The following is a 16,321-nucleotide window of genomic DNA, read 5'->3' on the forward strand; positions in this document are numbered from 1 at the left end:
TGAATATCTATATGCATTGATAGGAATATAATTTCCATATTTGTGCAGATAATTAGAGAGAAATATTCCTAAATAACACACCATCATTAGGTGGACTTCGCTGTCAGGTTCAAATTTTCAGAGGGACGAAGAAAAAAAATTGTGTATGCAGATGCATTTATAGGTAACTTCTGTAACATATATATTTTTTATTAGAAGTCCAAAATTTGACTTTAAACACAAAAAAAGTGTTAAACACTCTAATACAATAATTTAAATATATTTGCATCAAGTGAATAACATGGATTTGGAGAACTATTGCATGCCGCAATTATACTTAGCCAAAGAACTCCTTAAAAAATATTGAATTTAATTTAGCTAGGCTGTTCTGTTCCAACAGTAAATTCTTTGTACTGCTGTACACAAATCTGAAAGATGAATTCTTCCTCTAGAAAATGTACAGGCTCAGGAGGATGGTTTTGTACAAGATTTCATGTGACCACAGCAATTATACAGACCCAAAATACCAAGGTCCTGAAGCGTAAACCACTTGTGGCAGCAATATGGAGGTCATGCCACAAGAGACCCCAGTTTCAGGAATAGACACACAGAAATGTTTCCATTATAGCAATGCACAGCTGCCTGTTCAATCTACAAGCAAAACAGGCTATACTATACAAAAGAATTACAGTATCACTTTTTAGATATTAGTATGTGTACATTAGGCTCAGTTAACAAAAGCATAATGCATACATAATTTGTAGTAAGAAAAAAAAAGGTGATGATACCCTAATTCCTTAAAAAGGTTTTCATTAGTTAGAAAATGGGGAAAAACTCAGCACTTAATGCAGCTCAATGTGCAAATATTCACCCTTGCTGCTTTGTTAGGTTATCATGCAATAAATGATGAATGAAACACACATTAATATCCCACTATACTCTTTTTCGTCAGATATATCCTTCACAGTGTACTGAAGACAAATTCGAATGTTAATCTTGTTTGTAAGGAAAAGGGCATTTGAAAGCACATAGTTAGCTATAGTTGTACATTTTGGTATGACATACACATTCTTGCTGTTGAATATTTTTATTTTACTCAAGTTTGTAGATTCTCCCTCCAAGGACCTACTGTGTATCAGACAATTTAATCAGCAATTTTGTTTATGAGGTGCTTAGATAAGATCAATAACCTGGACAGCCACACAGAGAAAGTATTGTCTTGGTGAGAAGATTGGTAGACTCGCAGTTCGAGAGGGTAACACCAGACCACAATTACGGTGTAGCACTAAAAAGCAAACATAACTGCCATATGACAATATACCATGACAACTATACATAAAAACATTAGCAGACACTATGATTGGATTATTTACAAGTTGATCAAATGCAGATATTAAAAAAATATCTGCAAAGACTATATTTTCTTTAGGCAAACACATTGTGAAAATAATAATAAATATTATCTGTCATTGATACTGATTGCTATCATGCATGATACTTTTTTTTTTAACCATTCATACAGATCATAGTAAATTAGAACAAAATAAGTAAAATTATTTTTACTTTATTAGCTTCAGATTGCAATAGGAGTTCAACTCTCACGACTCAATATTACAGTCCATCAGCTGACAAAACTCATCAGTACGGTCATCCATATTACTAAAAGGTCCTGATGCAGCTTGCCATCCCCAGCACTATTCACCTTATTCAAGTCTGACACTCTTATCATGGTCTCTGTCTTACCATTCACTTCTACTTTGTCATCACTGCTACAATTAATCATCTGTAATCTTTTAGCCGCCAGAATCTATTCAGCCTTCTAAGCTTTTCCCCATTCTGGAATAGCAATCCCAAGTGAGCGAGGATGCATTGAAGCTTGTACATGCACTACACAGTAAAAAAAACACATTTAGAGAAATCCACATTTAGTGGAATACGTAGAATAAAAATAGGATCCATGATAGTAATAATCATAATAAAATGATTTATGGACATATACATATATATATACACATACATATACACACATACACACACAGATACTTTTTTTTTTTTTTTTTTTTTTGCAGAACTGAATAAAAAGGCAAGTGGCATTTACACAATAAAGATCATGCGTTAGCAGGTAGTCCCCTTGGCCTTTTTTCCAGGCTGCGAGCACCCACATTGTATGGCAGAGTGTATTGTACATAGGCATGTTATCATGTTAAATAGAATGGGCAGCTCCTCACATGCCTACAGTCAGGAATGATGTTGGGGGTCTTGGGCAGTGGGGATGCTTTAGTGTAGGGGAACGGACAAGACAATAGAAATACAATACCAGAGAGTGGGTGCCCTATTTGTACACAGTACACAACTGCACCATGCAAAAGGAGATCATGTGTGCAGCAACAGAAACCCTGAGTGCTTGAACAAACTGCGCTGGAAGCTAGGGTTACATTCTGGAGTCTTACATTATATTGGAGCACCTCACTGTCAGTCAAAACAAAGATGTGTGGGGACCATTGACAGCTATACCACCCCAGACAAAGGCATATGTTGGCCTTGCTTTACCACAACACACAGGATATGTATTGGTACACTGGGTTGCCATCCAGTGTTCAAGGCACCCCAAATGCACCTGATGAGTTCAATGCTGCGTATTGCATTGTTGTGCACATTTGTGTGCAATGGACTTCTGACCACAGCGTAAAGCAAAGCAAACTAAATGCATGTGCATTTAGTAAAAGGTACCACACTGCTATAGGAGCAACATGCACTTAGAGAAGAAGGAGTCGAAACTTATTGATAGAGAAGGTCCACAAAAAATATTGCCTGTTGCAACTGGTGTGAAAAGGACTACTGGCAGAATAATTACGGTGCTCTGTTTTTAAACAGTCAATAAAAATAGATTTAAAAATCTAAATAGATTTAAATCTAAATTTAGATGTGCACAATATAGAATATGTAAATAGATATAAATAAATACATCCAAATAAAAAATCTAAATATGTAAGATTATATATATATATATATATATATATATATATATATGTTAACAAAAGGTGTTTTGTCATTTGTGTCCCACTGGGTATTGTTTTATCTTTTGGTTCCCATGCAGTATACTCAAAAGGAAATGGTGGGAGGAAATCTCTGAAAAGACAGGAAAATGGCCTCTTACACGATTTACCTTGTATAAATACCCCCTTAATATTTATTCTCATTCAAAAAAAACAAAATTTGGAGAGGACACAGAGGAAACACTTACAGCATAATAAACTGACAGTTGTTAAAACTCCTTTACTCTAGCTCAAAAAAAAAAATTGGCTTTGGATTTGCGAAAAACAGCCAAAATATATAATTAGGTTTGTAACATCAAAAAGTGTATTTAGAACTTCACTTCTAAAGATAAGCACCTACAATTTACATTTGTACCTAATTAATTGAATAACAAAGATAACAGGACAGGACTGCATAGAAACTGAAAAAAGTCACACTGATCTCAGTGTATTTACAGATGTAGACTTGAGATGCAAGGAGCAGTCAATACATATTTTATGAGTCCTCCATGTGAACTAAATCTCTCATTTGTAGCTTAAAATGGATAAGCCAAAGAATTTGCATGTCATTGCCACACCAAACAGGTCGCTGGAGAAAGGAAATAATGTCAGTAGTCAAATTCTTCTAAAAATCATCACTGATGGAAAAATATCCATTGATATATGTATGTGCACTAGAGACTTGTATTCAAGATCATTCAAAAGTCAATGAATGCTACACTTGCTCATGAATTCCAATATCTCAACTTGTTCGGCCACCCAGGAAGAAAACATGCCAGTAGTTATACTTATGCAGTATAAACATCATACACTGGCTGTAGTGCTGAAATAAACACCAATTTAATCTCTCTTCACACAGTCATACCGACACAGGGAAGTGCTTTGGTATTGGACAAAGGACAAAAGTCAAGAAAAGGAGAGAAAAAAAAACAAAAATCAAAAGAAGATGGTTACCTTCTTTTTTTTTTATTTTTTAACACTCAAACAGATATTTATACAGATTTTGATACACTACTCCATTAGTTATCCTTAAATGTAAACCCCAACTGGATGAAGTGTCCTTTGCTAAAGTACTACACACCAAAAACTGTTGCTATTGTTGCTTATTGATAAAACACTTGCTTTTACTTTTATTCATACTTGCTGCATGTCAGTGCATCTGATCTCTTGAAGCCTCTGTGTAGCAGCTTCCTGTCTACATCCACTTTAATAATAGGTTCTGGGGAGTGACAATTGTGGACCATGCAAACTTAATATATGGTGAAATGACCACTTTTAGTCTTCACATATGCTGTAAACTGACTATAAAAACAGAAATTGTAAAACATTTCCAATCACATTAAAACACACAAACATCAAATGGATCATTTTAAACTGACATTGTTTCCAATTAAACAATAAAAAAATGCTGATGGTTGGTTAGCTTACTCAGTTTTTCCAAGTGTATTGGTGAGCATTATGGATTTGCGAGATGTCTCCTTAAAATATTTTGAATCAGGCAGGGAGTATTGCAGAAAGGGTAGGCAATGTCTATTCTGCAATTACCATACTTCCCTCCCAGATTGCTCCGGTGAACCGTCAAAAATTGTAAGCTGCGCATGTGCTCAGTGTTAGTTGCCAGCATACCTTGCAATCCCAGGGGACTGAATGCAGACACAAAGGAATTATGTCAACCTAGGCCCAATCAGAAATGAAAAATGAGTATAGAGGGGTTTATTTCTACTTTAAAGATGATCATCTTCAACACACAAAGCAAAAACTTCAATGGATCATGAATGCTACAGGAACCCTTCTTAGATCAAGCAATAATATTTCAATAGGTATTGGCAGGTCACTTTCTTCTGTTGAAGTCACTTAGTTGATGTTTTCTATTATGTTGTATGACCTAAATGAGTGTGTTTTATGATATTAGGAAGGGACCTGGCATTGTGATGCTGTATTTTTTTTATACAACATAGATTTCATTGCTCTTTTGGAAACTGTAAATGTATCTACCCCTGGGGCAGAAAAGTGGGAAACCCGCTTCTTTTTTTTTTTTTTTTGAAAACACACAAATAAAAGTAGGATGTCAGAGATGTACAGGTATTTGATCTGTTGATCCTTTGTAGTAACACCCGTTAGGAAAAGTAACAAGGTTCTGGATTACCTAGTTTAAATGGAATGCATGAACCCTTTTTAGAGAATGCTTTTTTAGAGCTGCATTTATTTCTATGTTTGCGTAGGACTTCTTGTCCCGGAGTTACAAGGGAAACAAGGGAAAGTCAGAGTAATTCAGAGCCGTCAGTCTGGCACCAACAACCATGCCATATTCTACGTCACTTAAGTGGCTGGTGAGTGTTTATGCAGTTCAACAGCCTTTGAACATCAGTTGATCTCTTGATTGTACCAGCTATCATTGTACATGGTATTTGCAGTAGAAACCCTTGGCATGACAGTAGGAAAGTCAGCAAGCCTAGGCACAACCAACAAAACCAAGTGCAGTTTCATGCTGCTACAGATGCTCCATCATGTTCTCCTGCTCTATAAGATTATGTAAAAACCATATGGACACGCAAAAAGGAAACTCTCCTGTAACTGTCAGCATTAAGACCACATGGCGATCTAATTAGTGGTTTAAGCCAGATATTAATGAAGGAGAAGAATAAACTAATTCTTCTGGCTGAAGGTAAAAAGTAATTGAAATTTCATCTAAAAGGCTTAAAAACAGATTATTAAATTGAACAGCAGGAAGTGCCACAATAAACTCAGAAAACAAAATATGCCAAGAGAAGACTCCCATAGACAATTTTCTTCTAAGCTCCGTGTTGGAAGAAATACTGGTTGCTGCTCAGCTATCTTGTTTTGCTGAAAATATAAAAAGCCATCAGCTCAAACAAATGATATTTTAGGAAAAACACAGTCGCTGTAACTTTATGGAGAAATGAGATGGCTATTTTATGCATGCTGGAAATTAAAGACTCATTAAACTCAAAAGAAGCAAGTCAGGAAACTCAGGGAAAATATGTTTCTGCATATAGATTCTAGAAGTTTTAGCACTCTAATCCTGGTTTTATAACAGATTTCCCTTCAGATGAACACATTTAGATGTGGGTAAGCAGAAGGTCAGCTGAAAGTCATGCTTTATTGAAGAAGAAGCACTGAAGGCCTGAATCGGATTAGCATTTGAAGTACTATAGCAGTCTTTGTGTGAAGAGAACATTAGACTGATAAAAAAAAAAAAAATACAGTACATACTCCGTGGAGAATTCTACCACTTTATGCTGACATTTTTCACCAAAACTTCAATGACAAATTATTCTGTATATCATTGGTTGGACCAAAGCTATGCATTTAGTGCTCATTAACAAACATTCAAGACCATGATATTATATTCTATCTGTTCAGAGAATTATAAAAGATTGTAAAATGCACAAATACTCCTTAGTGGTACAAAGTTATGAAAGAAAAGGTATATGCCTGTAGTACAAAGCATAGGTCACTGTACCCCATTACAAAATCACTGTGCATTACCTTTCTCAGTAACATTAATACCTAATGGTATAAGCTGTGCTGCAGTCTCTCAGTTTTAAACTCATGGGGAAAAAAAAATAAAATAACCCTCCCCTTTTGCACTGGGTAATTTCCTAAAAAGTAATATACCAGGATTTATTTTCTTAAAAAGGAAAATGGTCTTGTTTGGCATTACGAAAAAGCTACATTTGTTAATAGTGTGTCTTACTTGAATGCTGCATAGCAAATTTTATACCTGTAAGGGAATAAAACATGCACGGACCATTGCATTATGAGACGGGAGTCGGGAACCTTTCTCCCATAAAGTACAAAATAGATTCCATTTTTGCAAAGGCAATTTTGCATGCTGCCACTACGCCATAAAAAATGTAAAAGCTCTTCACTCAACTGAGTATAATGAAATTTACCAAATAGCACAAAATGAAATAGTAAGGTTGTTCTGGTGAAATGTCTTCTGTCTGCTTACGTGTGTGATTTGTTTCAAAACTAGGAAAGCCATAAAAGTTGTCTGTAAACTACCTTATGTTCCTTTTTAATAAACAAAGGTCTGTAGCTAAAATCCATGCACCTAGACAGAACCATTTTCCTCTATGCTAGCAAGTTGGCTGTTCTTGTATTACATGGAAAATGTACTGCATGCTGAACCCTGATAAATGTGCTGGAGGCTTTTATTTCTCTTTGCAGCCAGAAAATGCATGTCTTACCAATGGGTATTATGAAACAGTCAAGCTTAGAAGAAAAGAAGAATTTTTAAATTAGTCCCATTGTGTCGCGGTATTGTAACCTTTGTCTCAGAGATTACATGGCGCCCTGAGATTTCTGACACAACACTACATGATCGAAGACAAGCCAATTCAACTGTCAGACAGAAAATACACTCTGAAGACAGGGTTTGAAAAACAATTCTTGTTGTGTACCATACTATTGTAATTTATATTTCATTTATGGTGTTCTGTTCTGTTTTAACAAACATATCAAGCAGAAATGGTACTAAGTATAATTAAGAGTTTCATTACATACATATGGTGACATTAGAAGGCGAGTAAAAGCCCGTTTACTCCTGTGTCTTCCCGTAGCAATGCACAATGACAAGTGTTGGTGCAATGTGCTCCCACTATTTGTTTTGCATGGCACCTCAATGCTATAAATGATTTTTCTGTCCAATGAGATGCGTTAGTCATCTCATAAAAATAAACAGGTTTCTCTAATACTCTGTGCACATGCTTTTTATGCACTGCACAAGACTGGACTGGGATGAATGAACCCCTACTGATCATACCAACCAGCAGAAGCTGTATAAGAGGCTGGCAACTCTTCCTTACAGGAGAATACTGGTCCCTTCAAGCTCTCCTGCTGCAATAATTTTTCTGAGGCACACCTACTGTGTCTTTTACCTGAAACCTGCTGCTGGAAACAAGAATGCGGCCCATTTTTAAATATATGTTCACTACTACATAGTGGTTCTTGAGCAAAGGTTCCCAACAGTTCTTCAAACAGTCAACACTTACTTAGTTGTTACCCAACTATTGTTCTGGTAATATGTTTGTTACCAAAATTTTAGATTACATTTTTTTCAAAGATTGTTTATTTTAAATTATGGTTTATTGTGTGAACAAACTTGCTGTACATCATACTTTATGACTATTACATCCCTATGGGGTATAGTTGAATCACGGTTACCCATAGGTGGAAAGAACCAATCCAGTGTTCTCCCCAGCCCCTCTTATCTGGGTACTCCAGCTGAAACTTTTCAGTAACCACACAGCTGTTTTTGAGTGGTTACTTAAAAGTTGGGTCACAATACAGGGGCTGCCACCCGCCTGCAACTTTGTGCCACCCAGGAAAATACTGCAATTTTTACAAAATATTTAATGAAATGATAAAGACATGAGTCAACAAGAACCTGTGCACAAAGGACCAAAGGTCTGATAAATTGTATGGAGAAAATCAACAACAGATTTGTCTAGATACCTAGGTAAATCAGGGTTTATTGAAGAATTTCGACATAGCTGACACAGAACTAAACCTGCCACAAATATGGACTATTCAAAACGAACTATATGAAAATTAATAGCAAAAGGTATTTGCATGATTACCTAGAGAATCACACATCTTGGTAAATTCAGTCCCTAACATATTCGTGACTGGGTGGTTCCTCCATTTTGCTTTTTCTGTTTAAGATCTGCTGTTATTGCAGCCTTCCATTTTCCGCTTTCATGTGCCTATTCTGCCTAGCATTACAGAGAATGCACAGGACGACAGCCATATTTGGTTATTATATATACAGGCTCACTTTCCCTTTCATATTGTAACATAATGATTGTACTCAAATGGTACACATGGATGAAACTAACATTTCTGTGGACTGATGAGGAATGACATCTAATGCATGCTTCTATACCCATTGAGAGGCCTATTTAATTGCAAGGTAAGTTTGAAGCAATTGAACTTTAGGATCTAAAACTGGAGAGGGCTGCCTAAAATGTACGTCCTGTCCTAAAAATATGGTGGGTTTTTATCCTAAAATTTAAAAATAATCAAAGTTTAAAATTGTTCTTAAGGAAAATACGCTGAAAAAACTATTAAGTGTGTGTGGTCTGTAGGGACTCACATTTAGTTATTAAGAGGAGAGGATATTATACTGAGTTAAGCTTAAGGTACAAATTCTTGTGCGTATGTATAGGATTCACAACACACAATAATAACTAAACAACACAGAGAACTGTTATTTGTCCAATTTATTACAAGTAAAATGTGGTCTATTTGAGTTGAGGTTTGTAAATGGCTGTAATCCAGAATATGTAGACATTTCTTCACAGCTTGAAGCAAAAATAAAGATTCAATGAAAGATTCTTATGCGTGATGAATGGTTTTGCAACATCAACATATACATGAAATTTCAATGCTTACCCTCTCAGTTTGGTCACCTAGGGCATCTATAATACTGATTTTTATTAAGATGTTTTATGTATTTGGCTTGTAGAAATTAGATATGCTGCCAATATAACAGCTCTTTCCAAGATCTGTGCACATCTCGGTGGGCACAGCAGATACTCTCAATCTAGTAGTTGTGTTTTATTGACCATTTACAGGGAAGAATATATATTCTTCTATCCAGTACTGGAAACAAAATATATTTCCCCCAAATAATTTTATCAGATCATCACATAGGTCTGCCTAGAAAGCGCGTAGTGTAGATAACCAATTTTTGCACGTGTGAAACCCTTTAGCACATAGCCACACTGCATAGTAGTTAATACAAAGCCTATATCAATACCATAAACATAAGTACAAACTAGTAAAAAAAAAAAACAAGCAGCCTGAATACTTTATTACTTGGCAAGTGTATTTCCCATGCGTGCCAGAATAAAAACAAATCTACTACACAATGAATTGAGCTATATTATTAGATCACAAATTATTAAGCTAAACATGAGAATGAGGGAAATTCAACTTAGAAAATTAGGGATTTTCTCTAGGAAAACAGTTTAAGGTGAGGGCCGTTCTGTCAAGCAATTGTGGACCAGATTCCAACTGGCCTAAATAAAATAGGTGAAATCTAGTTTTGTGTCCAAGTCTTTTTTTTTTTTTTTTTTTTCTCCTAGTGATAGGCATCACAAAGACAAAACTAAAGTCTCACTTCAGGCAGGTGGTTTTTGCAGAAAGGGAAAGGTGAGGGTCCTTCTGCAATAACTGCTCTGTCTCCCCTGTTGACCACTCAGCTCTCAAATATTGCGGAGCTGCACATGGTAATTAAAGAACAAGGAAAATGGTGGCATCACGTGATGGAATTGGAATAGGTGAGTAACCCTAAGTTTAGTTCTGCTTTAAAAACAAATCTAGTTATGGCCCACTGAAGTATTATCTGGCAAAAGGTGCTTACATTGAAGATTCATAAGGCAATAAGTGTTTATATAGCAACAAAAATGAAGATGAGCAACAACACAAAACACCAATAAATACAAATATGAGGAATATAGATCATAACGATGAAATAAGAAAGAAAAAAAAACATCAACAATAATAAAAAAAATGGTGCTTTCAATTTATTTGTAAATCTATTACCACCAACGATATCAGTTTGTTAAATTCCTGGGATGTAAAGGGACATGGTGGTACTACCTTTTGTAAAAGACAAATCTGCGTTAAAATCACCAAAGACTACACTAAGAAAAACCTAAAACACAATGCTTTGAAAAAAAGGCTTGACAAATTTTTCAATACATGTCAAGATTTGCTTTTGTATTTTGCTTTAACTAAAAGGTTTACTAACGATCTGCGCTTGCCTTTGCAGTCAGTTTTCAAACAGGAAATAACTAAAACCAGACAGCTTTGGTTTGAAAACAATTTAGCTTGAACTTGACTCTTTTGACTTTGCTAACTGGTGAACTTAGTTGATCCAGAATTCAATTATTTAAATTCTCCAAGGTGAGTTTGTAGCGGATCATTAATTAATAATAAAACATTACATTTAGAGTTTTAAAAACAAAACTGCAGACAAAACAGCAAGCTGTTCCAAACTATGTGAATAAATACTGCTCTGGGATATGGTCATATAACCTACATATGTCTTGATGCCAGCATAACAATTATGTGCATACACAGTTAAAGTATCAAAGGTTGTAAAAAGTTAAATCATGGAGATAAATTAAAACAGTGATCACCTAATTAGGTTATAACTTAATGCTAACATGACACAGTAATTTACAAAACACTTCATTTCAACATCTAGGCTGCATTAGCCATAAAACCTATCCTAATCATAAATTGTAATTCAGGCTCAATAAGTAATATACACAAAGCCAAGGTGAAAAATTGAAATCATAAAGCAGAAGCCATATTTTTCACCTTAGCTCAACTTACCTGAGTCCGTAAAATTTCACCTTTTGACAACTGCATATCACCAGTCAGCTCTTTCACTGAGATACCCAATGGCTCTAGACGCTTGCTGAAGTAATTTGTCATCTCAGCTGCCAAGGCCTTCATAGGTGCTACATACACAATCTGTACAAAAAGAGACACCAAGTTGATAAACGAGCAAAACTCACAATGTCATTTGTCCCAAAGCAACCAGTACAAATCCCAATTTATTGTGAAATATGATTCCAAGCACTTACATTGAAAAATCTTAATAGTGATATATGATAAGTTGTTAGCTTTGCTAGATAAGTGTGCAGCTCTTTAGAGGACAATGGATTTTGTTTATATAGCCTCATCACTTTGAAAATTGGTTCTGCATCAAAGCTAAATGCATTTTCATAGCTTTTTCACATGGGTAATAAGATTTTCAGAACACAAATAAGGATTGCTATTGAAGTAATGAGCAAAATCAAGCAGCATTCTTTATGCGAATTAGAACTGATTAATACCCTTGAAAACTCAATAATATTTACTAATAAAACATGTATTTTACATGCAAGATCACCTATCATATTAAATGTAACATTGTTTCGCAAGAAATACACAATTTCATAAAACACAATTACCAAACATACATCCCTACCTACAAAGGGAGCCCATCATTTGAATTGTTAACATATTTTGTCAATCATATTCAAATAAGAGAGCATATTATTTGCTAGCAAAAGTACACATTACCAACATGGTGACTGCAAATTACACATTGGGCCCGATTTATTAAAGCTCTCCAAAACTGGAGAAGATAGACTATCAAAAGAGAACCTGGGAGATTAAGCAAACCTACAATAGATTTCTTAAAACCATTTCCTAATAATTATCCTGAACAAAATTAATTAAGGTTTGCTGGATCACCCAGGTTCGCCCACCATAGTCTATTTTGTCTAGTCTTGGAGAGCTTTAATAAATCAGACCCAACGTGTACTACAAAAAACAGACCAATAGTGTCTTTTGGCTCTAAAACTTTGTACAGAGGCTAGATGATCATCACCTAAGACAAATGTTTGTGATCGAGATAGCTGATAATCTAGCGTCTTTCCAGCTAGATCATTTAGTGATTCATTTGGTTGGATCACTAAACAACCAACAGAAATGACCATTATTGTTCCCTAATCGGAAGGATGCAGAAAGGCAACTTCTGATCTTCCTACCTTTTTTTATAGAACAGCACTGTCAGTACAGCACTCACATTTGTTGTACTGCAACTGAAACACTTATTATCGACTGCTTCCAGCATAAAATTATTGCACGTCTGTAGGTACCATTCAGTACATGCTAAAGGTCTCTGTTTCATGAGATCCAATGCTTGTATAAATTAAACATACATCAGTTACACAGACCAAATTTAAAATAACTACCTACCTTAAATGCATCCTTTTTAATGACACCTTGTTGAATATTTTGGCGAATTTCATGCAGGACAGTTAGCATAGCAATGTTTGTTTTGCCTGCACCAGTTGGTGCACAAATAAGCATATTTTCATTGGTGTTATAAGCGGTCTCAAAAACTATTGATTGGATCCGGTTCAGTCGTTTTACTCCTTTGAATACCAGTTGTCCAATCTTAAAAAGGCAAAACAAGAAGAAGAAAAACAGAGAAATTACTATTAAGCAAATACTACTTCAATCACAATGTGAGAAAGTAGAATACACATTTTAAAGAGCATACACTTGTGAGTTTGGGAATAAAGCAAGGGAAAGTGTGAAAATAGGATGATGAGCTAATCCATGTTGTAAATCCAATTAAAATAATTTAATGTGACATTAAGCTTCAACAGGAAAAAAAAGTTCTGCTTATTATAATAAAATATAATCATATGCAAAGCTAGTTATGTGTATGATAACAATTCAACAGTAAAAAGATGCAATATATCCTTCCTAAAGTTTATTTTTATAATTTTAAGAAGTACTCTGTTATTTTATTATAAAGTTGACAGTATGCATTTAAGGTAAATTAAATGCTATGAAAATAAACTACAAGGTTTAATTTACAAAACAGTGCACAGAACACAACAATACCTAGATTTCACCTGTCATCAAGGTAAAGTGTCAGGAACAATAAAATATTACATTCAACTGCCAAAGTGTTACTGTACGTTGCTTTTTCCCAATCCTGTGATCCGAGAGGTGGTGACTGGGATAAAGGTATCTTTCAAAGAGAAAGTAAGTGGATTTTTTCCCTTAAAGCGACTCGGCACCCGGGCTTAAACGAAATATTAAGCTTTAAGCCCTTTCTATAAGTATTAGAATCTGCCCCCCACTATCAATCCACTACTACTTTTTTTTGTGCTATCTGTTGATGCATGTTAAAATTATGTAAACTTGATGTATTCTGCAACATTGTAAAAAATATTTTATACATTGAATGGATCGAGGTTTAAATGTACATCGAATTCAGATAACAATAGTATGAATATGTATATATAATTGGTTATTTAAGAACTAGTATTATACTAAATTATGTCAAACACTGCCACATGATAGCAGAAATGATGTCAGTAAACCAATATTCAATTTGTAGAGAGAAGTTACTCACAAGGATCTAAAGTTGTTTAAATAATTTTAGTTATTGAAATCTTCATCTTTACCTGCTGTTCTGTTGGATAGCAATATGCTCTTCATTAAAAATACACAATAATTTATGTTATGCAATATGCCTTGGAACGTAACTAGCCCTTACTAGGGCTAGTTATGAAATGAGGGTATGGAATGAAGGGGAAAGGTGAAACCTACACTTAGGAGCCTCTTTGCTGTTGTATGAGTGAGTGAAATACGCATAGAAGGTCCCCATGATGTATAGGACTTCAGTGTCACGAAGCAGAGAAATACAACTGGAATCTGGATAGGAGGTATTTAAAACAGTGGGCAGTTCTTTGGTATCCTGATCCTTTGACTGGATTAGAATCCTGTCTTTCTGGATTGTTACGTGCAGGCTGCGTTGGGTGGCCCGCATGTACGTGCTTTGGGTTGGCACCTTGAAATGGGTGGATGACGCAAATGGGTTACTTCCATACAGTACGCTCATCCGACATGTTGGACGCTAACCTAATCACACGGGGAGCTAGTTAGCAGCAGCTCATCCGACATGTTGGACGCTAACCTAATCACACGGGGAGCCAGTTAGCAGCAGCTTGGCATTTCTGTATACTAATGGATTGAAATCAAACTGTAAGTAAGGCTGTCTTTTTACCCTAGGTTACATCATTATGTTAATCTCTGGTGATTAAAAAGCTTTTCTACCCCCAATAGGATTATTGCAACTAGCAAAGAAAACCTTAGGAGATTATGTAAATATTCTAACAATAGTTGAAAGAGTATCAAAAAAATGAGGAACGTTGAAAATCGTTACCTTTTTGAGTTAGGGGTAATGGGGGATGTTATCTCACAATGCCCTAACAGCAGTGCTTCTGTTATCTATATAGTTGCACCTGATATACAGATAGGTCCATAAATATTTGGATAGGGACAACTTTTTTCTAATTTTGGTTCTGTACATTACCACAATTTATTTTAAATAAAACAACTCAGATGCAGTTGAACTGTAGACTTTCAGCTTTACATTAGTGGGTTGAACAAAAAGATTGCATAAAAATGTGAGAAACTAAAGCCATTTTTTACACAATCACTTCAGTTCAGGAGCTCAAAAGTAATTGGACAAATTAAAAAGCTGAAAATAAAATGTTAATTTCTAATACTTGGTTGAAAACCCTTTGCTGGTAATGACAGCCTATAGTCGAACTCATGGACAGTACCAGATGTTGGGTTTCCTCCTTTTTAATGATCTTCCAGGCCTTTACTGCAGCGGCTTTCAGTTGCCGTTTGTTTGTGGGCCTTTCTGTCTGAAGTTTAGTCTTCAACAAGTGAAATGCATGCTCAATTGGGTTCAGATCAGGTGACTGACTTTGCCATTCAAGTATATTCCACTTGTTTGATTTATTAAACTCCTGGTTTGCTTTGGCTGTATGTTTTGGGTCATTGTCCATCTGTATTATGAAATGCCTCCCAATCAATTTGACTGCATTTAGCTGGATTTGAGCAGACAGTATGTCTCTGAACACCTCAGAATTCATTCGGCTGCTTCTGTCCTGTGTCACATCATCGATACACTAGTGTCCCAGTGCCACTGGCAGCCATGCACCCCCAAGCCATCACACTGCCTTTGATATGTTTTACAGATTATGTGGTATGCTTTGGATCATGAGCTGTTCTCTCTCAAGATTTTGCCAGTCCTAATATTGTAGCAATTTCTCGGATGGGTTTTTTCTGTTTTTGCAGCTTTTTGCAAGGATGGCTTGTTTTACCTGCATGGAGAGCTCCTTTGACCACATGTTGCCTGTTCACAGCAAAATCTTCCACATACAAGCACCCCCCTCAAATCAACTCCAGGCCTTTTATCTGCTTATTGAAAATGATATAACAAAGGAATTGCCAGAAAAGGCAGTTTCAATATATTAGTTTCTAGGACAGAAAAACACAGAATAAAAACACAACCCTCCCTTACCTTATCAGGATATAAATTTGACCACATTCACAACACATTCAAACATTATTGCTTGATGAAGGTATTTTTGAAGTCTTTGATTTGTAAAGGATCTCAAACCAAACAACCAGTACAGGATGTCCTGCAGCTATTAAAATACAACCCTGACTATTACACAAGCCTCCTGTTTTCCTGCCAAAAAACACATGGATTCTAAAATGTCAAAACACTGATTAGTGTTCGCTCCAGCAGACTCACTCGCTGCTTATGTGTACTTAGAGACAGGTACATTCCTGGGGGAAGATTCAGAGGCCTGAAATTGTATAGGATAGAAATGTTTTTAAACAAATATGGCCATACACTTTTTGGATACTGAACCAGGTAAACAATCAATATCTCC

At 35.6% G+C, this 16,321-nt stretch overlaps 1 protein-coding gene across 1 annotated transcript in view; it reads right to left on the reverse strand.

Annotated features, from left to right (window-relative positions):
* The window catches only part of ASCC3 (activating signal cointegrator 1 complex subunit 3), a 322,696-nt gene that overhangs the window by 241,764 nt on the left and 64,611 nt on the right, over nucleotides 1–16,321 (reverse strand). The window contains exons 9-10 of the mRNA XM_072410198.1: nucleotides 12,804–13,004; nucleotides 11,388–11,528 (exon numbers count right to left, since the gene is read on the reverse strand). Of these exons, the coding sequence (XP_072266299.1) occupies nucleotides 11,388–11,528; nucleotides 12,804–13,004 (342 nt within the window). The remainder of the gene's footprint in view (nucleotides 1–11,387; nucleotides 11,529–12,803; nucleotides 13,005–16,321) is intronic.

This window comes from Pyxicephalus adspersus, chromosome 4 (assembly GCF_032062135.1).
Source record: "Pyxicephalus adspersus chromosome 4, UCB_Pads_2.0, whole genome shotgun sequence".
NCBI classification, from domain to species: Eukaryota; Metazoa; Chordata; class Amphibia; order Anura; family Pyxicephalidae; genus Pyxicephalus; species Pyxicephalus adspersus.